General features: G+C 39.4%; 2 protein-coding genes across 3 annotated transcripts; one reads left to right on the top strand and one right to left on the bottom strand.

Annotated features, from left to right (window-relative positions):
- Positions 1 to 354: 354 nt before the first annotated feature.
- Positions 355 to 10,163, bottom strand: rnls (renalase, FAD-dependent amine oxidase). Of its 2 annotated transcripts, none has more exons than XM_055021209.1 (7): positions 9,944 to 10,163; positions 9,256 to 9,361; positions 9,046 to 9,188; positions 5,837 to 5,992; positions 1,926 to 2,099; positions 1,009 to 1,184; positions 355 to 943 (listed from the first exon to the last, which is right to left on the bottom strand). In XM_055021209.1, exons 1-7 carry the CDS (start codon positions 10,059 to 10,061, stop codon positions 767 to 769), a joined length of 1,050 nt encoding a protein of 349 aa, XP_054877184.1. In that variant the 5' UTR covers positions 10,062 to 10,163; the 3' UTR covers positions 355 to 766. The 2 variants fall into 2 exon arrangements, with proteins under 2 accessions (XP_054877184.1, XP_054877185.1); XM_055021210.1 differs by having other exon boundaries at positions 10,034 to 10,163.
- A 60-nt stretch (positions 10,164 to 10,223) lies between these two features.
- On the top strand, positions 10,224 to 27,377 carry lipf (lipase, gastric). Its single transcript, XM_055021206.1, has 11 exons — positions 10,224 to 10,374; positions 11,717 to 11,845; positions 14,084 to 14,195; positions 14,338 to 14,536; positions 15,087 to 15,196; positions 15,282 to 15,418; positions 15,796 to 15,942; positions 16,292 to 16,363; positions 16,548 to 16,616; positions 19,097 to 19,207; positions 26,878 to 27,377. Exons 2-11 carry the CDS (start codon positions 11,720 to 11,722, stop codon positions 26,998 to 27,000), a joined length of 1,206 nt encoding a protein of 401 aa, XP_054877181.1. The 5' UTR covers positions 10,224 to 10,374; positions 11,717 to 11,719; the 3' UTR covers positions 27,001 to 27,377.
- The last annotated feature ends 1 nt before the right edge of the window (position 27,378 follows it).

The following is a 27,378-nucleotide window of genomic DNA, read 5'->3' as shown; positions in this document are numbered from 1 at the left end:
AAACCATGCAGAATATGGTTCTGTCTGAGAACTTCAAGATCTATAGGAGAACCCTGAGGAGAAATGAAGCAAAGGTTTTAGGAAACAGTACAGAAGTTCGTTCTGCTGTTCCACAGCAGACTTTTAGAATTTAGAGTAAACCAACAGAACCATGTACAGAACCATTTACTCTGTTTAAATCATTTACTCTGAGGCCACTTTCCAGGGAAGTGTTTGAACAGATGAATCAGCAGTAGTTTTGCCCAGTTGGAAACCATTAAATGACAAAAACTATTATTCCTTTGTAAGCATGTCATGACTTCCTGACACTTGTAACACAGACCAGTGTGACACGATTTATCCTGGAAGCCAAACCAAAGCTGAAGATACTTTTATTACATTAAGTGGACGACACCAGAATACGAGATACAGCTAAATAATGTAGATACAAACAATGCAAAGAAAATTGTTTCAAAACTTTTGCTTTCTTTCAAATATGATAATTTCTTCTTCAAATCTTTGAGTGCAAGCATTACAAGTTTTCTGAGGAAACAGATGGGCTCCTGCCTTCAATTCAAACTGAAAATGCAAGGTTTTTATTTGTGGCAGTAAAATTTCCCCATAACTAGGTCAGTGTGTGGAAGAGTGGAGAGAAGTTTTTAATCCCAATCATTTATTCTTAGAAAAACCAAGACATCTTTGGTTTTATCTTTGAATCACTTGATGCATTTAGGTAAATGACCCCAGTCAATGGATCAATAGGTTAATATACAGATAAGTGTGCAAATTAGAGAGAAATGTTCTGCTTGACATCTAGTGAGAGCTGAAGTGCTCTGCACACACTCAGTGCAGATTCCACACAGCCGTCAAAGTTGGAGTGGGTGAAAGCATCTCCTCCACAGATGAGCAGCGGCTGCTCCAAGATAGTCATGTGACCTGGACAATTGGGCACTGAGGTCAGCACCTGCACAAGGAATGGACAGTTGAGTAAGTTTTGCCACACCTGGAGGAGATGCACTCCTGACTCACCTGGGAGAACCTCCACTTCTGAAACTTGATGCTGACTGGCTGAGGTAAGTCAGGGAGGAGCCTGTGGAGCTCCTGCAAGATGATTGGCTGGATGGCATCCTTATCATTCTCCAAGTGCTCCAGACCAAACGAAACGCTGGTGTGGATGACAAGGGATGGACCGAGACCTGGAGCATCTGAGACAATATATGGATAAATGTGAAAATTTGAGACAAATATTTTATTTCTTGTGGGGATTCTTGTTTTTAGCCCTTGAATCAATCTTTATGTGCTGAAACCGTCCAAATAGATTATATATGGTTTTATCCTTATGTTACTGTATGAACTTTAACATTTTCATTTAAATTTCTTAAGCAGTTGAAATTTGCTATTGGTACAACTCTGTCACAATCCCCCCCGGTGGGAGTCAGGAGTTGGAATAGCAAGCCAAGCGTGACTGGTGAGCATTGATTGAAAGTGTTATCAGTTTTAATCAATGTATTTGCAATGTTGACGTGGAGTAGAATGGGTATCTGCTGCTGCGACAGCATGGTGTTTAAATCAGCATGTTACTGGAGTGCTTAGGAAGCAGAAGAGGCTATGGTAGTCCTAGCTGCAGCAGAGTCTGGCTGCAGCTGAGCTGCAGAGTGTTTTCACCACCAAAATCGGCAACAACAGAAAATTTGTCATTGTTTTTGTTTTTTTCTTAACAAAAGTCTACAGAGAAATCTGGAAAGTCAATAAATGTAGCAACAGTGTGGATAAGTTGATTTTTTGTTTTTGTTTTTAAATCTGCCAGGTTCAGGGTTATGCTTTCAGGTCAGTTACACTTTAGTTGTGATGTTACACAAACAATTTATATTTTCAAATGCAAAACTTTGTTTACAATAGTTGATTTTTTTCGTGTTTTTTTATGTTAAACAGATGGGTGAAGACACCTGAGCTGCGTTTCTTGTTGTCCACAGCGATGTAGCGGATGCAGTGACTGTCATTGACGTACCGCGCTGCCCAGGAAAAACTGAAGACAACATCCGGAGAGAAGAAGAGTGCGATTGCGAAGCGGGATGAGTACCTGACACCCTCCAACTGCTCTCTTTGCTGGACAGACAGTACTGAGAAATAGAATGACAGACAGTCTGTAATACCACTTGCATCATGAGAAATGTAATACCTGATTCTTGATCCTACATACTTTAACTCATCAATTGTCGCCAAGATTACTGCTTTTGGAGACGTGAGTTTTGCTAAGACAATATGTCGCTGGAGTCTCTCATCTGCTCCCTGAGGTTCCACACAGAAGATGATCCTTATGATCTTTAAACCTCTCTGAGCAAACTTAACATCTGCATAAAACTTTATGTGTGAAACATAACTGATTCTTCTTAATGGACTTTCAAAGGTGTCCCACTGATCTTTATGTTCTGGAATATCAATTACATCTGTCCTCAACATTCCACAAGCCCTCTGCTGTGTATGGGCACAGCAGAGGGCAGAGCATCCCCCGCTCTCCAGGCAGAGCGGGGGATGCATCTTCCTGCACAGGTGAGCATAGTGAGGAATATCAGAGCAGCAGAGACGAAGAGGGAGGGAAGGAAAATGTAAGCACAAAGAATCTGGCTGCTGGGACCCAGATTAAATGAATTAACCTTTAAATTACTACAATTCAGTTGTAATTTCAGTTGTACACTGTGTACAGTAAATAAATGTTTTTTTTGTTGTTGTTGAAAAATACCTTAAATTTAAAATGGTTATATTTAAAGTAGTGTTGTCAATCAATTACAAAATGTAATCAGATCAATCACACTATATAGCCTAACAGTTTAAGCTTATATAAATATGCACAGAGGGAACCATTTCTAGCTCTTGCAGGAATGGTTCCCTGGACAAGCCCCTCTTTCAGCCAATTATCTGTTTGTTTTTTGTTTCAGAATACACATCATTTAGTATTCAACAGCAACTAACAGAAACTTACTTCACTGGACATGAATAAAAGTAGAAGCCAACTTTGTGCAGGGGTCAACTGACAGCATATATTTATTTTCTACTTGTTGAGTGCCCCGCCCCTTTCTGATGCCACCTGGGCAACTGCATTTTGCCCATATTTTCAGAAAATATTGTATTGTTTTAAACCAAACATGTTCAAAGACTCTCAGTTTAACAAGATTTTATATTCAGGTAAGTTTAAATTTTCACCTTTCATTGTCGTTCGCTGCTCCCTGTGGGTTGAGTTCATAACACACTGCTGTGAACTAGGTAAACTTAAGTCAAATTAGGACATTCCACTAATCTGCATGATGTAAAATTAACATGTTAAAATTGACAGAATTTGCTTGTGTTAACTTTGACAACCCTAAATTAAAACCATTGCTATTCTGCAGTCGTGTTGCCAGAATCGTGTCAGCCAACCTGTTTAAAAACATCCTAGAGGAAACCCTGGACTCACATCGAGCTCACCATCACCCTTCTCTTTGCTTCCCCTCTCTGTCGTACAACTAAACCTGCCAGTATTTGGGTCCAATTCATTCAACTCTGTGAAATGTCCAAACACTTAAAAATTCTGCTACATCTTTTACCACCACAGGAAGCCAGGAAAATGTTTAAATGTAGCTCTTAGAGTAAAATTTATTCAATTGATTATTACATTTGATATAATGGTGTCCGATGACTTCTATTTGATTCATGTCTTTTTTATTGCAAATATATTAGACAAGTTACTTGTTAATTGTGATTAATTAATTAATCAGAGGATATTTTCTGTCCATCCCATAGAATTTATAGCCTCTATATAAAACACTGAGATTAATTTACACTTGTTAACAAATGGCAAATATGTTTGAAAAATGTGTCCAACACATGTCCCAACTCTATTATGGTTAATCCAGTTGATTTTTCCAACATGGAAGTAAACATTTTAAAGCAGCAACTAATAATGGAACACAGCATTCTGCACTGCAAATAAATGAATCTCATTAGAAGCCCACCTGTTCTGCCCTATAATTTGTTGTTGAAAGAGTTTTTTGTGTTAATTTTGTGACAGCACATTGCGTCTTTTATTTTGAAGGTCAGGAATAGGACAGGAAATCAGCCACCTCATTTAGTTTGCAGTCAGTCACACAATAAGAGGTGCATCTGTTGTAATCAGCTTTTTGTTTGTCAACGACATCACCGTCTGTAAGTTTTCCTTCTATATTCCTGATTAGATTTTATTTAATGTCTTATTTGTTAAGAAAATGTGAAGTAAATGTGGAATTTGATAGCTGCATAGTGCTTATGTATTCATGTTGATTTATTCTGGGCATGGCATTATAATTTTCGTAGTATGACTTTTTTCTTATAAATTAAACGCAGCTATTTTTCATTTTTGTGTTACAGTTTACTCCATGTTACACGTGTGCTTGGGTCACCAAAATAAAAGTGGAGATAAAGAATCTACATGCGGACTCAAGCATTCATTCAACGGGAGTTAAGCTTACTGCTAAATTGTGTTCAGAAACACACTAGGAGAGCAGAAAACCACCCATGATAATAAATGGCCTGTACTTTTATAACATTTCATTCAATCTAGAGGTCGTGACACACACTGATGGTAACCAGTTCAGTGGCATATGGCTATGCTGTCTGCTTGTCTGATAGCATAGTATATGGCTATAATGTCATATGGCATATGCGCCAAACAGATGTATGGCTGCCGTGCACCGGCACCACTGGGCCACTTTATTGAGTAAAGTGGCCACTTTACTTTATTGAGTAAAGTGGCCCAGTGCTCCAACTGCTCATTAACTTAAATGTTGAATCAGCCAATCAATACATTTAGGCATGTAGACATGGCCAAGACGATCTGCTGGAGTTCAAAGCAAGCATCAGAATGAGAAAGAAAAATTATTAAAGTGACTCCCTTTATGACCAGAGTGTACCCATGTTCTGATGCAGGGGTAGGCAACTCCAGACCCCGAGGGCCGGTGTCCTGCAACTCTTAGATGTTTCCCTAGTCCAACACAGCTGAATCAAATAGCTGAATTACTTCCTAAGTGCAGTCAAGTTCCTGCAAATACCTCATTATTTGACTCAGGTGTGTTGAAGTAGAGACACATCTAAAAGTTGCAGGAGACTGGCCTTCCAGGCCTGGAATTGCCTACCCCTGTTCTAATGGCTACTTCCAGCTGGATAATGTGCCATGTCATAAAGCACCAATAATCTCTGACTGGTTTCTTGAACACAACAATGAGTTCACTGAACTTGAATGGCCTCCACAGACACCAGATCTCAATCCAATAGAGAACCTTTGGGATGTGGCAGAACGAAAAATCTGCGTCAGGGATGTGCAGCAAAAAAATCTGCAGCAACTGCTGGGTGATGCTATCAGTCAAAATGGACCAGACTCTCTGAGGAATGTTTCCAGTACCTTGTTGAATGTATGCCACAAATGAATAAGGCAGTTCTGAAGGCAAAAGGGGACCAACCTGGTACTAGCAAGTTGTACCTAATAAAGTGGCCGGTGAGTGTACATTAAGGTTAAGGATGCAAGTTGAGTCACTACATTAAATGGAAGTCAATACTCAGTCGTCCTCATATGGTTAGAAATATAACATGCATGTGTTTAGCTGCTGCTTTGAGACCAATGTCAGTTCAGCAACAACAACAAAAAAAAATTATTATTCTATGGAACCACAGAGGTCACAACATTACTGCTGCATCCATGTGTTCATAGGCTGTACCTAAATCAGAGCAAAGTTCATATCAGGTACATCAAAACTGTTCCTCTACAGCAGCTCATGAGACCTGTACATAGGTCAGGTGACACAAAGGTTCAGACTTGTTCTGCTTCTGGTTGTGTTTGTGATTGACTTACAGTTCCCCAGGTCTCCCTGCAGCTGAAGAATCTGAGGCACAGGAATTGTCAAGACAACAGCGTCAAACTTCTCATTGCCTCCCTTCCTCTCCACTTCCCATGATGCTCCACAGCGGTGTAGGCCAGTCACATGATATTCCAGGTACAAATCAGCTCCTAAGGCAAAAGACAGTTTCAGACCTGAAGAACTCTATACCTTAAAATTATATTTAGTTCTGCTGTTGCTGTTAACTAATAATGATTTGATCTGTTTCTAATCCGAGTATCAAACTGTTGGATCACAGTTTGAGAAGATCATTCTGTTTAATTGGGAAAACAAGAGGAACACTTGCATAAAATACTGCCCTCTTGTGGGCAGTAGGTTATGCTGCCCACAAGGAGGGGAGAGAAAAACAGACCTCCATAGTCACTCCTATTTAATAAAATAAAATTTCTTGAAAATGTCTGAAAATAGTTATTTATTACTGTTTATGATATTACTGTAATGATTAATTTCTACTTACAACAAATGAAAATACATTTAAAATTAGAATATAAAACATAAGATTTTTCATCTGTTATGTTTCAAGAACATAACAAATTTGGAGGTGTATCCTCAGTAACAAATAGATAAATTAATAAAGTCTTAGTCATTAGGATGCAGCAGATGGGTGTGCGTGTGTCTGCAGGGAGACAAAAGGGATGGAAGGTGCAGAGATAAACTTCACAGCACTTTGGAAAAAGCTGTTCCTTAGCCACAGGGATGCTCTCAATCACGGTTCTGTGTGGCTTCTTGAGCAATTGAGTAGGGAGTTCAGCCCTTTTCAGTTTCCTGACAAAAAACAAAAACAGTCTTTGAAGAAGAATTGCTGAACACCTCATTAGAAAAGAAGTGGTCCAAGTCAGGCCCAAGGAGATGTGAATGCCCAGGACTTTGATGTTGTCCATGTACTCCATCACCTTCCCTTGAATTGTAATAGGTGTGTGCACTGTCTTCCTGGATCTCCTGTAATCTTCTATGAGTTCCTTGGTCTTGCTGGTTTTCACTGAACACCACTGGGACAGGTTCTAGATCTCCTTTCTGTACAGGGTCTCATCATTGTTTATCAGACACACTGCAGTGGTATCATTTCCAAACTTTAGAACCCTGTTAGAGGAATGGATGGCTGCACAGTCGTGTGAACAACCAGAGGTGTAACTGTACTGAGGACTGGGTGGATGATGTTTGGTCCCCTATTGTGACCACCTGAGGCCGGTTGTGAGGGACCAGCCTCAGTTCCCTCCAAAGGTATATTGATATTGAAAGTTCCAGGTCGTGGAGCTTCACCATGATGATGATGAACTGAAGTCAATGAATAGCATCCTAACATAAATGTCAGGATGCTGCAGATGTGTCAGGGCTATGTGTAGTGCAATGGAGAGAGCATCCTCTGAGGCCCGGTTCCTCCTGTAGGCAAACTGGTACCTATCCAGACCAGCAGGAAGGTAAATCCTTGATGTGTTATAGGATGATCCTCTCTAGTGTTTCATAATGACTGGGATTTGTGCAACCAGGTGATGGTCATTCAAGCCAGTCACAGTTGATTTTTTTTGGTACTGGGATGATGATGAAAGACTTAAGGTAGACAGAAACAGTGTAAAACTAAAGGGCAGATTAAAAATGTCTAAAAAGAAACCTGCCAACTGGTCAGCACATGACATCAGAGACCTTCCCAATACCTTGTAAGGTCCAGAGGCTTTGTTGCGGTTAATCCTCTTCAGAGAAGAAGTCACCTGGTAGAACTGAATAAATAGGGGCTAATATTGCTCCTAAGCATGTCTGTAAGTATTGCCTTTAAGATCTGAGCCCTCTTTGAAAATCTCCCAGTGAATAAACTCAAAACAGTTCTGAAGTGATGAGGAGGCCTTCTCGGTCCAGACTTGAACAGTTTCAATGACAGGTTTTGATCTGGAGATCAGTGGTAGGTAGAGATCAGTTCAGCTGTGTATGTCTTTTTGATGTTACAGTAGACTGGACCCAGGATATTTTTGTCTCTTGTTGGAAAATTTATACATTTATAAATTTTGTTTTCAAATTTCATTATTTTCACATTTATTTTTCTGAATTCTGCTGAATGCCTTCCTTCAACTTTTTCAATTCAAACAATACTTATTAAACCAAGTGTGTAATTAACAAGTAAATGCAACAATATCAATAAGTCAATAGCAGATCAATTAAGAATTGACCAGAATATTGTTTAGTTGTCAGAATATTTTTTCATCTTTAAAAATATAACAAAGAACTTTTGTTCAGCAGAACATAGTTTGAAAAATATTTACATGTATTTTTAAAGGAACACAAAACATTGTCCAAAACAAAAAATCTCATGCATTTCACATCTGAAAATAAAATAAAATAAATTTTTAAAGCAAAATTGCTTCAGTTATTGCGTTTAAGAAATAACGTAAAAGTATTTTTGTTCTTCAATAAACTCTGCCCTGCTCCTGCTTATTTAGTTAACTGTTCATGAGTTTACAGGAATGATTGCTGCAGTCTGGCTTTCTTCTATCTGTTTAAGATGTGACTATGACTGTAAATTGTTGCATGCTACATCACATGTATCCTTAAGCATCCAGTCAATTGTGCGGATGCAGCTAACAGGAAAGTTTTTCTGCCAATTCATAAATATGGGTTTGCTTTGTTCTGATCCAAAGTTTGCACAGAAATGATAGGGCCCCACATCATGATGTGGATGACTAACATTCAGTTCTCAGTTTCAGACTCTTCCTGCAATCTTAATGGCTTTCTGCTGAAACAAATTCCAAACCAAAACATTTTGTACAGTGTTGGAAAATATTTCTAAGAAACTTTCCCCATATCAATTTTGTTAATGTGACTACGGTACTAGTTTTGGAGTTATAAGCTGAAATGCATTTTTTTTTTACCACAGTGCCACCTACAGGTGAATGTGGATGAATGTTTGCATCCAAGTGGCGGTGTTGGTAGTGAACCTGGATACCAAATAAAAATTACAACAAGTTTCAGGGATGTAGGCTTCAGTATGAGTTTCAGCAGAGAAACATCACAATAACAAGAACAGAAAAACGGAGTCGTCGTCCGCTAACTCCCGCAGCCTTGTAGCCCTAATTACCAGAATATCAGGCAGCAGACTACTGCAGGTATCTCACACACTGCAATGATAACCTGACTCAGGACCGACTCAGACAAAATATCAAAAAGGTGTGATTACCTGACTGGGACAGGAAGTGTTTCACCACACTGCTTGTCCCCAGTGGTGTTACATAATTCTTGTTCCCCTCTTTGTGCTGCAGACCTTCGATGTGACAGTCCAGAGGCTTTAGTAGGCCAGCTGACAGCAACTCTGTATAAAAACTGACACATAACCAGAAACTGATATGTGGATGTTTGTTAATGTGAGAAATGATCAGGTGATGCGTACTTGCTGTGGGACTGAGCATATGCAGCAGTGGCTGTAATGTACTGGGCTCCAAGGTCAGCAGAATGAGATGTGGGGTCAGGAGAACGGCTGGTGGACATCCTACCTCCTGGCACCGAGGATAGGAAATGAATAAAGTTTCTATCTATCTAAAAGTCCTGTACAGTCCATAAAAATGTTCTGAATTTCATCATCTTTCAAAAAAATTATTTCATTTGTTTTGGATGTCACGCCAAAAAAGTAAGCGTTGCAAATGGGGGCGAGGGACAAACACAGAATAAAAACTAACATTTGACCACTAATATTACGAGTATCATGGAAATACTGACGGTCACAGAATTATGTATATTTGGCCACACTGTGACTTGTACTTGTAAACTCTTTATGTTATGTTTTTTATAAGTTGCAATGTGGTACAATGTTTTATAAGAGCAACTATATTCGGTGACATCTATATTTCCATAATAGTCATAGTATTTTTGTAAAATGTTACGTCCTATTTTTTTCTTCAGCTTTTTCTTCATTTTTATTTCCCTCCCCGCTTCAAAGTTGACGTTTTTGGTGTAGCTAGCTTTCGAGGTCAAGGTATTACAAAGTGCGGTCAAAACCGTTACAGGGTTCGACAGCAGCTGAAAAGGCTGATCCTTTTCTGGTCTCATCTATTAAACCCTAAAATGGTTTGTAGACTGACCTGCACCCCTTGCCTTGTCCCACACCACCAACTGAGCTTTACTCTGCAGCATTCTCTTCAACAGACATGCGCACAAGCTGCCGGTCAGACCTGCTCCAACGATCAGAACGCGGGACATCTTTTAAGGAGTCCGGGTCCAGCAATACAGTTAAACTAGGTTAGAAAACCAGGTTCTGCAGAACTACAGAAGGCAAAACAAAAGTTATTGCCCCGTTTTGATGACGTCACATCCGGCAAGACACTTCAAAATAAATGTTGCTTCCGTCCAATCAGAGAAAGAGTGTCACGCAGAAAATCTATGACACGGAGTCGTGTGACCAGCAGAGTTCAGAGATCAGCAGTGCAATTGGACAATATTTGAGTTATAACAGCTTCTTACCGGACAGAATTAAGTAAAGCAAGTGTTTCCAGGTGGAGAAGGAACGGAACCGGTAAGCGAGTTAAACCAATTAAATAAACTAGTAAGAAGTTTCAAATATTTAGTACTAACTATGTATATCTTTATAAGTTAAATCTGTAAAGGCCAAGGTGGAAACCTATTAAAAGCGAATTAAAACGTAATCTTGTTCAAAACGAGCTTAAATTGAAAAGGGGGGCTGAAAACAGGCTGTAAAGGTTTTGTTCTAGAATTCTAAAACTACATTTTGACTGCGGAATGATAATTAATATATCTGCATTGACATCCTGACGAGTAACAATAATAATCCAAGATATCTTCAATTACGTTTTGACGAGTCAAAATTTGTCAAAAATATTTCAAAACGTCACCGGATTTGTCAATTGATGGGACTTCATCCGTAATTACATATCTATAGACAGTATTTATTGTCATTCAGTTCTATATTTAATGTACATTGAACATTCATAAATATAGAACAGCTTCAATTCTTCTGTCAAAGCTGTTCTAAAGCTTTAGATGTGTGTTTAAGGGGATTTTTGACCATTTTTCCAGAAGCGCATTTGTGAGGTCAGATACTGATGTTGGACGAGAAGGTCTGACTCTCGGTCTCTGCTCTGATTCATCCCAAAGGTGTTCTATCAGGTTGAGGTCAAGATTCTGTGCAGTTCAGTCAAGTTCATGCACACCAGACTCCATCCATGTCTGTATGGACTTTGCTTTGTGCTCTGGTACACAGTCATGTTGGAAGAGAAAGGGGTCACCCCCAAGTTTTTCCCACAAATTTGGGATCATGGAAATGGCCAAAAATGTCCTGGTATGCTGAAACATTCAGAGTTCCTTCCACTGGAACTAAGGAGCCAAGCACAGTTGCTGAAAAAGTTAACAATAACTAGGCAAACCTGGATTAAAAGTATCTGGACAATAATCATCCATCAAATTGCCAGATGGAGAAACCGCGCTTCGTCACTTCACAGAACGCACCTCCATTGCTCTGGAGTACAGTGGATACATTTTTTTTCTTTTTAATAAAGCAAAAGCACACAATGCTTAGCGTGGTGGGGGGAGCACGTAAAGCTTGGCGGCCCGCCAGGCCTATAATACACTGGGGAAAACCTTGCAGTATATTCATTTAAAGTAGTTTAAAAGGTTTCTGTCAAAATAGACCCACCAGATTGCATCGAGTCAATGACTTTCAGCATTCACCCCGACTTTTACAAGCACGTAGTAACAATTGCTTCAGTTGTGTCTTTGACTTTACAGCAAAGAGATAAAAAAAATAGCAATATATACAGGACATAAAACAGGTGGCAGTTTAACAGATTTTTGTCTTCGTCCCTGAATGCAACACTTGATCTGAAAACTCTCTTTTTCAGATCATGCTGTGCATTTGGGTGTGCATGTTGTTTCTCTCCACTCTCATTCACCGAAGCTGCACCATTGGTGGTCACTGCCACTCAGATCAACCACACTGGAGGCTGGACCCTGAAGTGGACATGAACATTGTGAGTGTACCTTACATATTTCTTAGCCTCAGGTGGTGCTGTGCTTCCTTTTTATTGAAGGAGAACAGAAAACAGGAAGTGCATCTTGAGTTTTTCTCTCCAGACTCTTCTCACCCAAACAAGAAGCTTGGAGCAACTGAATTTAATTAATTTATATACGTGTCCTGATGGAGTTCTTTCACAATAACTTACACAATAGCTGCCCTGAAGAATGATTTTTTTTCTATAAAAATTTTAACTTCAACCCGTTAGCATGATTTTCTAATGTGCTCAGTCTGTTTATTTAGTAAGAATTGATGTGAATTGGTGTCCAACATCTCCATGATGGGCAAGTCTCAAGAGCTGTCCAAAGATATCAGGGACAAAATTGTTGACCTACACAAGGCAGTAAGAAACTGGATTAGAAGGTGAAACTGTCACGATTAATAAAAACAGCATTATTGTCAATAGGCCAAGACCTGGAGCTCCATGCAAGATATCACCTCGTGATATCAATGATCAATGAGACCTCATGGAGTCTCATTGATCATGAGAAAGGTTAAAAAATCAACTAAAAACCACATGGGAGGAGCTGGTAATCCACTGAGATGTAATAGTTCAGAATCCTGGAGTGTATGCAAGGCTCCTCTGCTCATGAAAGGGCGCCTCAAGTTTGCTAGTAAACATATTAGTGACTCTGAGAGAGACTGAGAGAAGGTGCTGTGGTCAGATGAGACAGGGTTAGGGTTCTTGAGTTGTGGCCAAGATTGAGCTCTTTGGCCACAACTCAACTTGACATGTTTGGAGGAAGAAGAATACGGAATATGACCACCATCCCCACCGTCAAGCATGGTGGTGGAAGTAGTATGTTTTTGGGGTGTTTTTCTTCTGAGAGTACAGGGCAACTTCCCTGCATCAACAGAAAGAAAAATTGTTCTTTTACTATTGAACTGTTTGCTCATGCAGTTGTGAACCTCACCATTTCCTTGCTTGTGAATAATAGAGCCTTTGGGGGATGTTCTCTTCTTCCTCAATCATGACACCTGTTTTCAAGTAACCTGTTCACCTGTCAAATATTGTAGAAAAATTTTGTTTTTTTAGCATTCCTCAACTTTCCCAGTCTTATGTTGCCCCTGTCCCAGCTGTTATTAATATGCTTCAGGTATCAAATTTAAAATGATTGAATATTTGCAGAAACACAATAAAGTGTATCTATTTGAACAATAAATATCTTGTCATTGTACTGTATTCAAATGAATATAGGCCTAAAAAAATTTGCAAATTGTTGTATTGTGCTTTTATTTATGTTTTACATAGCCTCCCAACTTTATTGGAATTGGCATATGAAATATATTAGTTTGCTGCTATTGGATCCTCAGTCAATAAATGCTTTTGTTTTACATAGTATTCTTTTCTGAATATCCTGACAATAGACTCAAATGCACAGTCCTGACTGGTTCCACTCATCAGAAGCAAATAATGTCTTTCTTTGCTGTATGAAGACTCTTAATTGGTTCATTGTGTGCTTGGAATCTTCTCTGCTCATAATTTTTCTGTCAGGTAATACTGACAGTCTCTTGGTCTGATGGGAGACAAGAGACTTACACTCTCAACATCATGGCATGCAGTGTATCCCAGGTGCCCATATAACTCACTTTTACTTTTAAGCTGATCATACTGATCAATCATTTGTCTGGACAGAGGGATAGTCAGCAGGCCGAGCAACATGTCTGTTTTTTGTTCTGATGATGTTATAGCTTCTGCTTCTTTTTTCTGACATGATACCTCCTCGTAACGCTCTGTTTGCTCAAAATCATGATCAACCAATTTTCTGGGATAACATTTCATCTTGTAATCCTGTCTATTCTTTTAAACAGTGTTTTCTGCATTGTTATTAAGTTTTGTTTCCTTTAAATTAAAAATTGTTCCGTTGTGTTTTCCAAGTTTTTACTTAAGTCTGTAGAAGGTAAGTGATTTATTGCTGATCCTATCTCAGTGTTTTCATGTCTGCAGATGGCTTGTGCAAAATGTCCCAGTCAATTAAATCAATGCACCAACCCCTCAACAGCCAGAGTGTTTACGAAGTAGACGTTCATGTGCTCTTTTGTGAATGAAATCTCTGGTCATGAGCAGTTTCTTCTTTTTTTGGGCAGTGCTGTGTTGTTAAAATTGAACAAAATAAAATGAAACTCAGCTAGTTATTGTCCCTTTTAATTTGAATGTTTTAGGTTACTTTTGTTCTGTACCTCTGTCATTCAGACGGAGATCATTCAGAGGTGGGGTTACCCTTCAGAGGAGCATGAGGTTTTGACAGAGGACGGCTACATTCTGACTGTCAATAGGATCCCCCATGGACTCAAACATACAGCAGGTTCATTGTGTGCTTGGAATCTTCTCTGCTCATAATTCCAATTCTATTTAAAGTTTCTCTTTAAATAGAGAAACTATTTAAAGAGAGCCAGGGAAGTTGAAGCCTTCCCTGGTTTCAACTGGTCCTGGTTTCAATCCTGTAGGTCCAAGGTCAGCAGTCTTCCTTCAGCATGGACTTCTGGCTGCCGGCAGCAATTGGATCACCAACCTTCCCAACTCCAGTCTGGGTTACGTACTGGCAGATGCCGGCTATGATGTGTGGATTGGGAACAGCCGAGGGAACACCTGGTCCAGGAAACATCAAACTCTGAGCCCAGATCTTGAGGACTTCTGGAGGTTCAGGTGTGAAGTTGAAGCTGATATACATTCATGTCCAAACATCTGTTTTCAGAATATACTTAGATTTCAAACAACTCGAAACCAGTTCCATAAATATCTAGTCATTTAGATTGCAGAAAAATTGTGAATTAACTTCTAGAAGAAACCATTTTCTAGACTTCTACTGCAGATGGTTCTGGATCCGACATCTCTGGATCAGTTAAGATTATTTCTTACAGCTAGATTCTCTTATAGAATCAAACCTGCAGAGTATTACAGTCAGTTTTAACATCAGGTGACTGCATCACACTGGTCTGGAACATGGTTCTCAAACAGATTATTTTGGATGAGGTTGCTCTGGAGAACAGGCCTCTGAAAAATTACTTTGGATCAAATTGGCCTGAAATTGTTCTGACCAATTCTGCCCAATTTGACTAACTTGAACTGTTTTTTTAGAAATTACGTGTTTTCTGAGTCATGATGTTTTTTTCTGGTTCTGACTTTACATCTTTGAATTAAAGTAAATCAGATAGTTCTAAAACATGTTGCCTTCTACTATTCTGTATGTCAACAGCTATGACGAAATGGCTCTGAAAGATCTTCCAGCAGTTATCAACCACATTCTGAAAGCTACTGGTCAGGAACAGATCTTCTACATTGGACACTCCCAGGGAACGACCATTGGTATCCCATTAAGTCTTGCACTTCTTTCTTGTCTGCTGTAAAACACTAACTTCCTGTACGTGCTAACTTCTGTCTTTTTTTACAGCATTCATAGCATTCTCCACTTTACCAGAGCTTGCCAGTAAGATTCGTCTGTTTTTTGGACTGGCTCCTGTTGCGACTGTGGCATTTACCGACAGCCCCATGACCAAACTGTCTGTCCTACCAGATTTTCTGATCTGGGTAAGAATTAGTTCCTGGTAACAGCATCTGTTTAGGAAGCACAGGACAGGTGATGAAAACTGACAAAGTTTTGCTGATTCAGTTGTTGGTGGAAATAAAGACAATGATTAAACACTGCAAAATGAATAGCTCATGCAAAATATTATTTGGCTGGTGAGGAGGAGCAGTGAATTTCTCTGTTCCCTAAGAAACAGAGATATTCCACAAATTGTAGCTTTTTAAAAAAAGGACCAACAACATGATGAGTTTGTTCTTACAGTAAAATATTAATTATATTATCTATTATCTATTCAAAAATTCTAATTCACTTTGAAGTTTTAGTAGATCTGCATTTTCTTATGTCCTATAGATGACATGCTCATTGATTTACCCTGTAGGACTTGTTTGGGAGGAGGGACTTCCTGCCACAGAGCCAGTACATCAAATGGTTGGCTGAACACGTGTGTGCAAAGAGATTGCTGAGCAAGCTGTGTGGAAATCTCTTCTTCATCCTCTGTGGTTTTGACGAGAAAAACCTTAACATGGTCGGTACCTTGGACCCTGAATAGCAGAACTTTGTTCTATTTTATCTACATGAGGATTGAAGCTCAGTCAGCTGTTCCTGTGAATGACAGATTTACATTAGGAAACCTTTACTATGGAAAACATGTTCATCTGTCAGAAGATACATTTTATTGGATGAATTTGGTTTTATCAATAATTCTGATATTATATCATACTGATATCTGCTGTGAGATCATCAGTATGATCAGCTAGATTACCAGTTTGTAGTAATCTAATCATAGCGAGTATCATAGCTAATCATAGTTATAAGTCTTTCTGATGTCTTGCTGACATCAGAAAGACTGAGGAAGACTTTATGATGTGTTCCAGACTCGGACCCCAGTCTACACAACTCACTGTCCTGCTGGGACCTCTGTCCAGAACATTGTCCACTGGGCGCAGGTACCTTAGCAATATGACTACACTTAACCTTCCCCCATAAAGCACCTTTAAAATCCAGACATTAAAAGTATGAAAACAACCGTGAACTTTGGTTGTGTGAACCGAAACTACAGTACATCAATGATTTTATTTAAACACAGTTTCTCTGAAAACGTTTTTTACAATGTTTCTCCACTGATTACAGGCAGTCCATGGTGGGAAGCTGATGGCATTTGACTTTGGACCAGAAGGAAACATGAGGCATTACAACCAGGTGAGTCTGAAACTGGAACCATAAAGACCAGAAACATCCGTGTCTACGCAAATTAAGAACTTACAAAGTCCAGGTATAAACAGGGTTAAACACAGTCTTGGTAGCACCAGGTTCTACCAGAGTCTCAGAGAATCCAGGTGTTCAAAGTTCAGGATGTTTTTAAGATTGGTGGGTACAGGACTGCAAAATGATAATATCAAATTTCAGATCAAGACACTACTTCTCAACCCAGATGTGACTGATGAAATGCTAATTATCTGAAGCTTCAAACCTCAAGACAGCGGTTAAATGATCCAAAGAGAAAAAACCCCTAAAACAACAAAGATTAATGAGCTACTAACTGAAGATGAACCACACAGCTGATCCCAGACCAATGATGACAAGATGACAGCTTGGAATGCAATCCTTGGTGAACGAACTGAGAAATTAGGTTGCAGATGGAATGCAGATGTTTGTCGCTTCCCTGAAAAATAGTAAGTGGCAGACTGCAAAGAGGATATACCCAAAGAAAGAGGGGCTGCAGAACCTGCCAGGACAAAGGAAAGGCAGATGATGGCTTCCCATTGCTTCAAATGTGGCCAGCCAGGTCACATCTCCAGAGGATGCAGCGCTCCATGTCAGCTGCAGGAAAACATCTGAGGTCCACTGCCATGGGACCAGCAGTGACCCAGCCACCACGAGGAGTCTTGCTGCTGCCATTACTGCCACCGGGAATAATCAGTCGATGCTCCACTCCAGAGGTGTGCAGGTTGCTCAACTGACATGCTTTGGATTCAGTTCCAAAGTATGTCAGACACAACACTGGCAAGAACATAATCATACATGTAAAGCAGTGAGACAGCTGAACAATATTTAGGTGAAAAAAAATAAAAGTTGTTTTTTTCTCATAGAACATTTTGACATTTTCTCAGATAAACAGGGGAAGAAATTTGTAAAAATAATTGGTAGGCGTAAAACGGTGAGCTCTTAGGATCAGAACAATTAAATGGGCTTGCTGCTGATCCAGTCCATTGATTAGCGGCCCATCCACGTTTCTGACAGATTTTTCCCGCTCAGCAACACACCCACTCAGAAGCCATTTCTGGTAATTGACAGCTCCATTGTCAGAAACGTGGCATTAGAGACACCAGTGACCTTAGTCAAATATTTAAATGGGCGACATATCCTACCTACCTAAAACTGCTGGCTAAGGGTAAGGCATTAGTGGTAATGACACCCGGTTACGCCATTTGGAGGCCACTGAAGTTACTGTTGCTTCACTGTGTATGTTTGCCAAAACAATGTCAGACTGAGAAGTTTTCTCTGGTCTCCTATCTGATTGGACCAGTATATAGATGTTTTGCCACATGTTGTCATTCAACTGCTGGTTGTCTAGGTGGTGTCCTAAAAGCGATGTGGGCAATGGTGGCTGATCCATAGGAACGCCACCCCTCCTGATATGGAGGGGGGAAACAATATAAAAATTACCTATAAACATTCTTTTTAAAGTTGAATTATCCTATTTACTTAATAGTGTGTGCCTAAATGTAATAAAATTATTTACACAACATTTCCACCAACTGACTCTCATACAACCCATTATCTGAAGCCAAGAGAATATCAATTGTAACTTTCACAAGTGCTTTAATGAACTCTGTAACCTGACTGAAACTCTTCAAACAGGAAGTTTGAAGAGTGGTATGAAACACTACCTGTGTAGTGAGACAAATGCTACAAATGTCACATTGGTCTTTCAAATAGTTCCTGTTTTAAATTCTTCAAACAGGAAAGTACAATAGGGTTGGACCAATGACAGCTGGGTCACTGATTTTGTGGTCTCTCAGTGCAATAATGCCTTTTGTAGACTAAATGAAGAACAAGATTTAATGTAGAATAGATGTGTGTGCCTATTTGACACTTGGAAGTGTGCAGGTGTTAGAATGGTGAGAAAAGGGTGCCAAAGCCACAACACCGAGCGCAACAGGCATGTAACCTTGTCTCCCAGAGGTCACAGCAGCCCCAGGCAGGCAGAGATCAGCAACACAACATGATTAAGTGTGCTGCTTCTGAACTACAGGAGCAGCAGTCCTTGGCCAGCATGCCACAGGGAGAAATGCAGAATCCCAAACCCCACTGACACCAATCCATCCCTGCCAACATGTCCACCAGTGCAAGCCAAGCTTGAAAGCAGTGACTCCTGCAGCCAGGTGCCTGCACAAACTCCTGCAGAATTCCCAGCAGTGAAGTCAAGGAACCGCTCCACATTCAACACTCTATGCAGGTACTTAAAAGGACCGACAAAAACAGGGTATAATGCCATTCCGCTCAGTTATTCTGCCTCAGGAAGGCTAAGGTAAAAATGGAAATTACACCCACTTCATTCTATTGTCTGCTCACATTTCTTTGTTTAGTATGATCACAGAAGATGTTGTGCTTAGGTCTTTAATGCTACAAATGTCACATTGGTCTTTCCCATAACCTCCACTTTTCCCCCTCTACAGTCAACTCCTCCTGAGTTTCGTGTCCAGGACATGAAGGTTCCCACTGCCCTGTTTTCTGGAGGACATGATACTTTGGCAGACCCAAAAGATGTGGCTGCTCTTCTTACTCAGGTCAGTCAGGTCAAGGAGTGGTGACAATGCTTACATTACACCCTTCATGAAGTGTATGCTTAGTCGAAGTGAACATAAAGGCCCAGACACATTTCATCTGAAGTCAGACAGTTGATGCACAGCAATGTGGTTGAAAACTGTTTGTTTTCGCACAACGGCGCAGACCAACGGGGGGGACACCCTCTTGCATTTGTATACTTCACCCTACTGCTCGGTGGGTAGTCACGCAGAGACTACTCACAGTCTCTGCATGGGTAGTCTCACTACACAGGTAGTGTTTCATACTACCCATTGTTAAGAATAAAAAAGAGGGGGATTTAGCGGGAAGATGGCGGAGGGAGAGGACGCATAGTTAGTTAGCTCTCCAGGGTCGGTTAAAAAAAAGCCCACAATAAGAATATAACTCGATAGATAAAACTAAGGTATGAGTGGGACGAGCAAGAAAATAAGTCGGAAAAGCAATAAAAAGCAAGACAAAAGCGAAGAGTTGCCTGCAACGGGGAAAAGATCCACACACGAAGCTAGCGAACACGAGGAAGACACAGAGGGGGTAATGGAGGAAAGTGACAGCACGGTGACGCTGCAAAACGGGTTCGCAACCATCAGAGCTGATATCAAAAACTTGAAACAAGAACTGTAAGGAGCTGGCCGAGTTCAAGGACGAACTGAAGAAAGAGATGAAGGAAGAAATGGTGAGATTTCGGCAAGAAATAGATCGGAGGTGGTCTGAGAACGACCGGGAGCTCCAGGCACAGCGAGCGGACATCAGCGAGGCGCAGACACGCATAGAGGAGATGGAAGAGTGGAGGATGGATACTAACGAGGTGCTAATGAAGATGGTGGAACAAACACAACGAATGCAGGAAAAACTAACTGACCTCGAAGGGAGAGCGAGGAGAAACAACATACGAATCTTCGGCCTGCCAGAAGATGTAGAGGGGAAATCCACTGTCACATTTTTGGAGCAACTATTCAAAAAGGAGCTAGCACTACCGGAGGGGACTAATCTCCAGATTCAACGAGCTCACCGAACACCCGTATCAAAGCCGAATGTAAACGCAGCACCGAGGTCAGTCGTGGTTAATTTTCTGCAGTATGAGACCAAAGAAATTATATTGAAGAAAGCCTGGCAGAAAAAGATTCAGATAACGGATAAGCGTATTTATTTTGACCACGACTACCGACTGAGATTGTACAGAAGCGAAAGGCATATATCGGCATTAAAAAAATATTGAAGGAGAAAGCGAAGGGGACAGGCCGGGACAGAGAGGCGGCTCATCGAGTGAGAGAAAAGCTGCACAACTTCCAATGGAAACCCTAGAATGTTTTGCTCACAGAAGAAGTCGGCCAAGAAGAAATGAGGTATGGTCACAAAAGAGAATAAAGACTGGATCAAAGTGCTAGACTTCTTAATTTCACAGAATTCATTAAAAACCGACGGAGAGGGGATATAAACTTTAAGTTGGACATGTCTAGACGGAGTAGTACCCCACTGGATGGGAGTGGTACAGGATCTAGGGAGGGGCCCTCAGCAAAGGTGAGGATTTCCCCTCCACCCACCAACGGGGACTGGGGAAGAGGGATACCCCAAGTACTGGAAGTCAGTTTGATTTTAGGTTTTTGTTTGGTTAGTAATAGTTCATGTTGGTTAAGTTTTGAGTTGCTGGGGAGCTTTTCGGCAGGGGTCGAGAAATTATTTCCATGACTGATATCAAGATAATGTCGCTAAATGTGAACGGGTTGAATGTACGGAATAAAAAAGAAAAGGTGATGACTAAATTGAAAAAGGAAAAGGCACAAATTATATACTTGCAAGAAACTCATTTATCCAAATCGGAGCATGAAAAACTTAAAAAATATGGTTGCTGGAATATATATTACAGTTCATATGCAGAAGGATGTAGAAGGGGAGTAGCTATATTAATTCCGAAAAATATACAATTCGACTGCAAAAAGCAAGTTAAAGACAAAGAAGGAAGATACATAATATTAAAAGGAAAGATTGAAAATGAATTAATAACTATGATAAATATATATGCACCCCCAGGGAGTAACAAAGAATTCTTTAAAAGTCTATTTGATTTAATAGCTGTAGAAACAGAAGGGATTCTAATTTGTGGAAGGGATTTAAATGTAGTTTTGAATCATCACTTAGACACAACGAGGCACAAAAAAAATAAAATTCACTTAACGAAATTTATAAACATATCACTAGAGGAGATGGGAATGATAGATGTATGGAGAAAAATGCACCCAACAGGGAGAGATTTTACACATTACTCGGCTGTCTATGGGGTACACTCCAGAATAGACTATTTTTTGGTCAAGAAAGGTTATAATCATAGGGTGAGGGAGTGCAAGATAGGAGCGGCAGATGTGTCGGATCACAATCCGGTTTATTTAAAGATGTGCCTAGGTAGTAGAAAAAGAAATACTGTATGGAGATTAAATGTGGGAATATTAAACAATGAACAACAGAAAGAAAAGATAAAAGCAGGGATAAAACAATATATTGAAGAAAATAATAATGGAACAGTAGATCCAATAATAGTGTGGGATGGCATGAAGGCAGTCATTAGAGGACAGTTAATAGCTATAACGCCGCATGAAAAAAGAACCAAATTACAAAAATACAGGTCAAACAATGAGAGATTTAGAGAATTAGAGCAGAAATATCAGATAACAAAAGACTCAAATATATACCAAGAAATCAAGATGGTGAGGGCCGAAATAAACGATATACTATTGGGAGAAATAGAAAAAAAGAATATATACCTGAAACAGAACTATTATGAGGCAGGGTCAAGGGCGACAAAACTGCTAGCAAAACGTATTCGAAAGCAGCAAACACTTAATACAATAAACAAAATCAGGAACCCCAACACAGGAGAATTAACTAATGATCCAGAAGAAATAGAAGACATTTTCCGAGGATATTATGAGAAGTTATACACACAACCCGAAGGTGCTCAAGAGAAGGAAATGAGAACCTTTTTAAATACATTAGATCTACCAACAATTGGCAAAATACAAAATGAGTCACTGACAGCAACAATTACAATAGAAGAGGTAAAGGAGGCGATAAACTCACTTAAAAACAATAAATCACCAGGCAGTAATGGATACCCGGCAGTGGTATAAGATTTTTAAAGAAGAATTAGTCTCAATACTTACAGCATCCTTCAATTGGACACTTAATAATAATAAAATACCTCCTTCATGGAGAGAAGCTATAATTACAGTCATACCAAAACAAGGGAAAGATAATGAACAATGTAGTAGTTATAGACCAATTTCACTGTTGAATGTGGACTATAAGATTTACACATCCATTATCTCTGCTAGATTAAATAAATTAGTAACAGAATTGATAGAGGAGGATCAAACAGGATTTATGAGAGGACGACAAACTCACGATAATATTAGAAGAGTATTGCATATAGTGGATCAAGCGCAACAGAAAAAACAAAGTACCATATTAGTAAGTGTCGATGCAGAAAAAGCATTCGATTTGGTGAATTGGACTTTTCTATATAGGGTGATAGAACGATTTGGATTCAACAATAAATCGATATTGAGTATAAAAGCATTATACCATCAACCTACAGCGAGAATAAAAATAAATGGAAGTCTGACTGATAAATTTAACATACAAAGATCAACCAGACAAGGGTGCTGCTTATCACCTACTCTATTTGCACTTTTTGTAGAACCTTTGGCACAGGCAGTTCGTCAAGATGAAAGAATCAAAGGCGTTACAGTAAATGGTGAAGAACATAAAATAGGACTTTTTGCAGATGATATAATAACCTTCCTTGAACAGCCAAATAGATCGCTGCCAGTTTTGATGGACCTGTTTAGAAAGTATGAAAATCTTTCAGGATACAAAATTAATGTAAGCAAAACACAGACACTAACACTCAACTATAATCCATCAAAAGAAATACAGGAAGCTTTTCCCATTAAATGGAACACGAAAGAAATAAAATATCTAGGAATCAATATTACTAAAGAACTATCTACATTGTTTAAAGCGAATTATAGTAAAATAACCCAAGAATTACAAAAAGATATAGATAGATGGAATACTTTACCATTGGATTTGAACTCGAGAATCGAAATTATGTGCAAGCGAAATTTGCAAGCGAAATTTGTATATCTGTTCCAGGCATTACCGATTGAGGTGAGTCAAACTCAATTTGATATCTGGGACAAGATTTTATCAAGATTCATCTGGGGGGGCAAAAAACCCAGAGTTAAATATGAAACGTTACAGCTACCGAAAGACAAAGGGGGTATGGGCCTACCAAGACTGAGAGAGTACTTCTGGGCAGCACAGCTCAGGCATGTTGTGTGTTGGTGCTCGCCGGACTACTCAGCAAGGTGGAAAGACATGGAGAAAGAGTTTGGAGGATGTCCAATTGAGAGTGTTATTGGAGATGAGGATAGATATGAGAAGATCAAGAAATATATAGATCCGATCACTAATTTTACATTGGAAATATGGTTCAAAACATTGAAAAAACACAAAATAAAGAAAGAAATGAAAGTGCTTAGATGGATAGCATACGACAGTGATTTTAAACCATTAGAATATGATAAAGGATTCAAACAATGGATAGGGAAGGGGATTACGGGATGGTATACCCTCCAGGAAAATAGTGAGCTGTTGAGCTTTCAAAAAATGAAGGACAAGTATAACCTAGATAAACATGAGTTCTACAGGTACTTGCAAATGAGAGACTACTATAGGACAGAAAGCAAATGGGATACTAAGCAGGAAAGGAATGATGTGATTGGAGTGGTACTTAATTCTATTAAAGGTACTAAAATGAAAACCATCTCTACACTATACCAAAAACTAATGAACAAGCACTCTACAAAGTATATTAAAGAGAAATGGGAATCAGAGTTTAATATGACAATTACGGATAAAGACTGGCTAGATATGTGGAAAACGCAACAGACATCTACTAATTCACGGATATGGAGGGAGTTTGCATGGAAGAACCTCATACGTTTTTTCATCACGCCTAAAATCAAGAATCAATATAGTGATTCAAGCGCAGGGTGCTGGAGAAAATGTGGAATGATGAATGCGGATCACTCGCACATATTTTGGAGCTGTCCAAAAATTGTTACATTCTGGAAAAATGTTTATGTATCTGTGAAGAGTATACTGGGATATAGTAGCATGGTATTATATCTATGTAATTTTAATAACACCAAGATTAGGGTAAAAGATAGATACCTGATTAAGATTCTTTTGATAGCGGGTAAGAAAGCGATCACGAGGAAGTGGGGGAAAGAGGACCCCCCGTGCCAAGAACAATGGACTGGAATAGTGGAAGAAATTTATATCATAGAAAAACTAACACACAGATTGAGACTGCAACAAACACAAATGGAAGAAAAATGGACAAAATGGACTATATTCAGGACAACAGAGAGCGGCAAAAGTGGATAAAGGCCTATGAAAACGAAAGACAATAAGGTAATAATGAGTACAAGCTCCCGAGCAACAGTTTTGGTTTATTTTTATTTTTGGTAGAGGTGGATGTGATGTGTTCAAGTTCATTGTATATGTAAATAAATGTAAAAAATTTTCAATAAAAAGTTAAATGTTAAAAAAAAAGAATAAAAAAGAGGAATAACTTGATTTTGCTCGTTAATTCCTCTCTGATCCCGGATTCTTGAGCCTCAATATGCGCAGGGAGAAAGAACAATCATACGGCATCAGACTTCAGATATCCAGAGTTTTATCCAGAGAAAATCAATGCAAGAAGAATGTTACAATAAGCATCTCACCTAGATTATCAAAAGTCCAAGACATGACAAAACAGAAACAATTACACGAGTTGAAAGTAAAGGCAGAAAAATGCATTTTTCCAGAAATTGCGAACTCGGGCAGAAAGCAATTCGAATTCTTTGTTGCAAACGAAAACTTTTATAAGCCTGTGCCTTTCTCTAAATTTAAATATATGCATTAGGAGGTGTGTTTTTTCTTTGTGGGGGCTGTCTTAATGTTAATTTTATTATCTCGTGCTAAAGAGCCCCAAAGGCAGATATATGGATTGTCAAACTGGGTCTTTGGCGTACCAGGCGTCTCCTGCAAACCCTCCCTCGGCGAAAATTTACGACCTGTGCCTGTTTTGGTTTTCTGCCTCAGTGATTGAATTAGAACGTCTTTGTGTTTTACAAAATCTAATGCTAAAAAATGACTATAAGTTTGGATCTAAGAAGTAACTAATTCAAAACATGCTTAAAGAAATATATTTAATTCTAGTATGGATAAAATTATTTATAAAAAGTTTTAAGATCCTAGTGAACTTTTGAACCACACTAAGGAATTTGTTAACTGCCTGGCAGACAGACTCCATGTCTATGGATCAGTTAAGGAGTCTAGGCCTGTCTTTTCTGTGGAATACTCCCTATGGAATTTATACAAGTTCAGAGAGTGAACAGTTGTTTTAGTTTGGATCTTTATCTAAGTTTGTCTTAACGTAAAGGTTAGCCTGTGTACTATTGTGCTAATTTAAAATTCTATTTCAACACCGTCATGAAACACAGGTAGTACACACCCGTGTGCATCCTGTTTTGCTTTTACACATTACACATTACGTAAGTGTAAGTAAGTCACATTACAATTATAATAAGAGTAATAAGTTGTGGTTATCATAAAATTATAAATGAATGCTAAACCAAAGAAACTAAAAGGGTTATGAATGTGATTTTGACATTGAACTTGAAATGTTGTAAAACGTGTAACTGCAATTAAAGATCACTGAAGTGTTTGAGGTGGACAGTAGGTGAAAGGTTAGGGGTAAAATGGGGACTAATGGGAGAGCAGTGATGACCAATGCCTTATTTGGAGATAGATTGTGGAACAACTTAAAAATTTCAAAGAAAAGACATGGGAGGAACATTGAGCAACCTTGAGACATTAGCACAGACATGAGGACATAATGTCTCTAAGACAGTGATGGATATGAGATCATCTGTCCAAGCTGTCAGCCAATGAAACAAGCACAGCAACAGTGTTAGCCAATGCAAATACACCAAAAGGATGGATAAACCCGATAAAAGGTGAGAGCAAAAGAGGAATCTTTGGTTGGATCCTCCAGGCAGCTTTGAGCCAAGACCAAGATGGACAAAGAACTCTGCAGCTGAAGAAGAGCCGGGGCCACAGAGCCGAAGACTGTCCTGCACATGGGGACCAATCCGTCAGCACCGCAACATGTGGTTTCAAATCACACTTCTCTTACCAGCTGGGTTCAGACCCCAAAGACAAAAATGAAGATAAAGACTCAGGTCCCGTGTGACCTCACCATGGATGCAGAGATGACAGCTCATCAGACCAACAGAGACCTCTTCCTTCGTCAATCAACCTCCTCTTCCTGCTGCAACACCTTCTTCATCATCAAGCCAGTTCTGGGGTTCGAAACATCATACTAGCTTGAGAAAGACTGAATTAAAGTCACAGATTTGTTTATCATAAAAGCCCTTGATTTGTCCACTAGTTCTTCATTGTAAAGGTCTTAGGTATATGTTTATTTAGAGTTAGTTGGCCCAAATTGAATCAGTGTTCTTCAAGCTTTTCTCAAATTTTAAATGACCTTCTTCTGCAGGTCTTTGTTTGCAGAGATGAGTAAAACTTTATCTCACTGCAGGTGTCCAACCTCGTCTACCATCAGCACATCGAACACTGGGAACATCTGGATTTCATCTGGGGACTGGATGCACCTCAAATTATGTTTCCCTCCATTTTGAAGCTGCTGCAGGAACATCACTAGTGACGCAAAGGACACATCATTCCTCTTGGGGACCACCAAGTTCAGGATGTATGGAATGAAGGTCCAGCAACCAGGTTTAATCAGGAATGTGTTTTTAATGTTTTCAGAAGGAAATGAGTAGACTTTTAAAAAAAAAAAACAGCAGTAGAATGTCTCAATTTGAGTTCAGATATGTTTTAACTCGTGTCTACATTTCTTCAAACACATGCTATAGCTGTCATATGTTCTGTGGTATCTGAAGTGGGACTAGGCTCTAGAACCACTGAACAATAAGCAGAGTTTAGTTTTCTTGTAAATGATCAGTTACACAAAACCCATCCATCCATCAATTTTCTGTCTCCTATCTCTGTCTTTGCATCATTAAAGTCCTAACTGAAC

This window comes from Poeciliopsis prolifica, unplaced genomic scaffold, assembly GCF_027474105.1.
Source record: "Poeciliopsis prolifica strain line A6 unplaced genomic scaffold, Auburn_PproV2 SCAFFOLD074, whole genome shotgun sequence".
In the NCBI taxonomy this organism is placed as follows: Eukaryota; Metazoa; Chordata; class Actinopteri; order Cyprinodontiformes; family Poeciliidae; genus Poeciliopsis; species Poeciliopsis prolifica.
This window is presented reverse-complemented; position numbering and strand designations above follow the sequence as displayed.

Bases quoted from the DNA above. Each gene is read 5' to 3' on its own strand.
- rnls (XM_055021209.1), bottom strand. From the start codon at position 10,061: ATGTCCCGCGTTCTGATCGTTGGAGCAGGTCTGACCGGCAGCTTGTGC. The intron at 5,993-9,045 runs GTAATCACACCT...CTTTTGCCTTAG, and splicing joins ACACTTCCTGTCCCAGTCAG to GAGCTGATTTGTACCTGGAA. The intron at 944-1,008 runs GTGAGTCAGGAG...TTCCTTGTGCAG, and splicing joins AGAAGTGGAGGTTCTCCCAG to GTGCTGACCTCAGTGCCCAA.
- lipf (XM_055021206.1), top strand. From the start codon at position 11,720: ATGCTGTGCATTTGGGTGTGCATGTTGTTTCTCTCCACTCTCATTCAC. The intron at 15,197-15,281 runs GTATCCCATTAA...CTTTTTTTACAG, and splicing joins CTCCCAGGGAACGACCATTG to CATTCATAGCATTCTCCACT. The intron at 15,943-16,291 runs GTCGGTACCTTG...GATGTGTTCCAG, and splicing joins ACGAGAAAAACCTTAACATG to ACTCGGACCCCAGTCTACAC.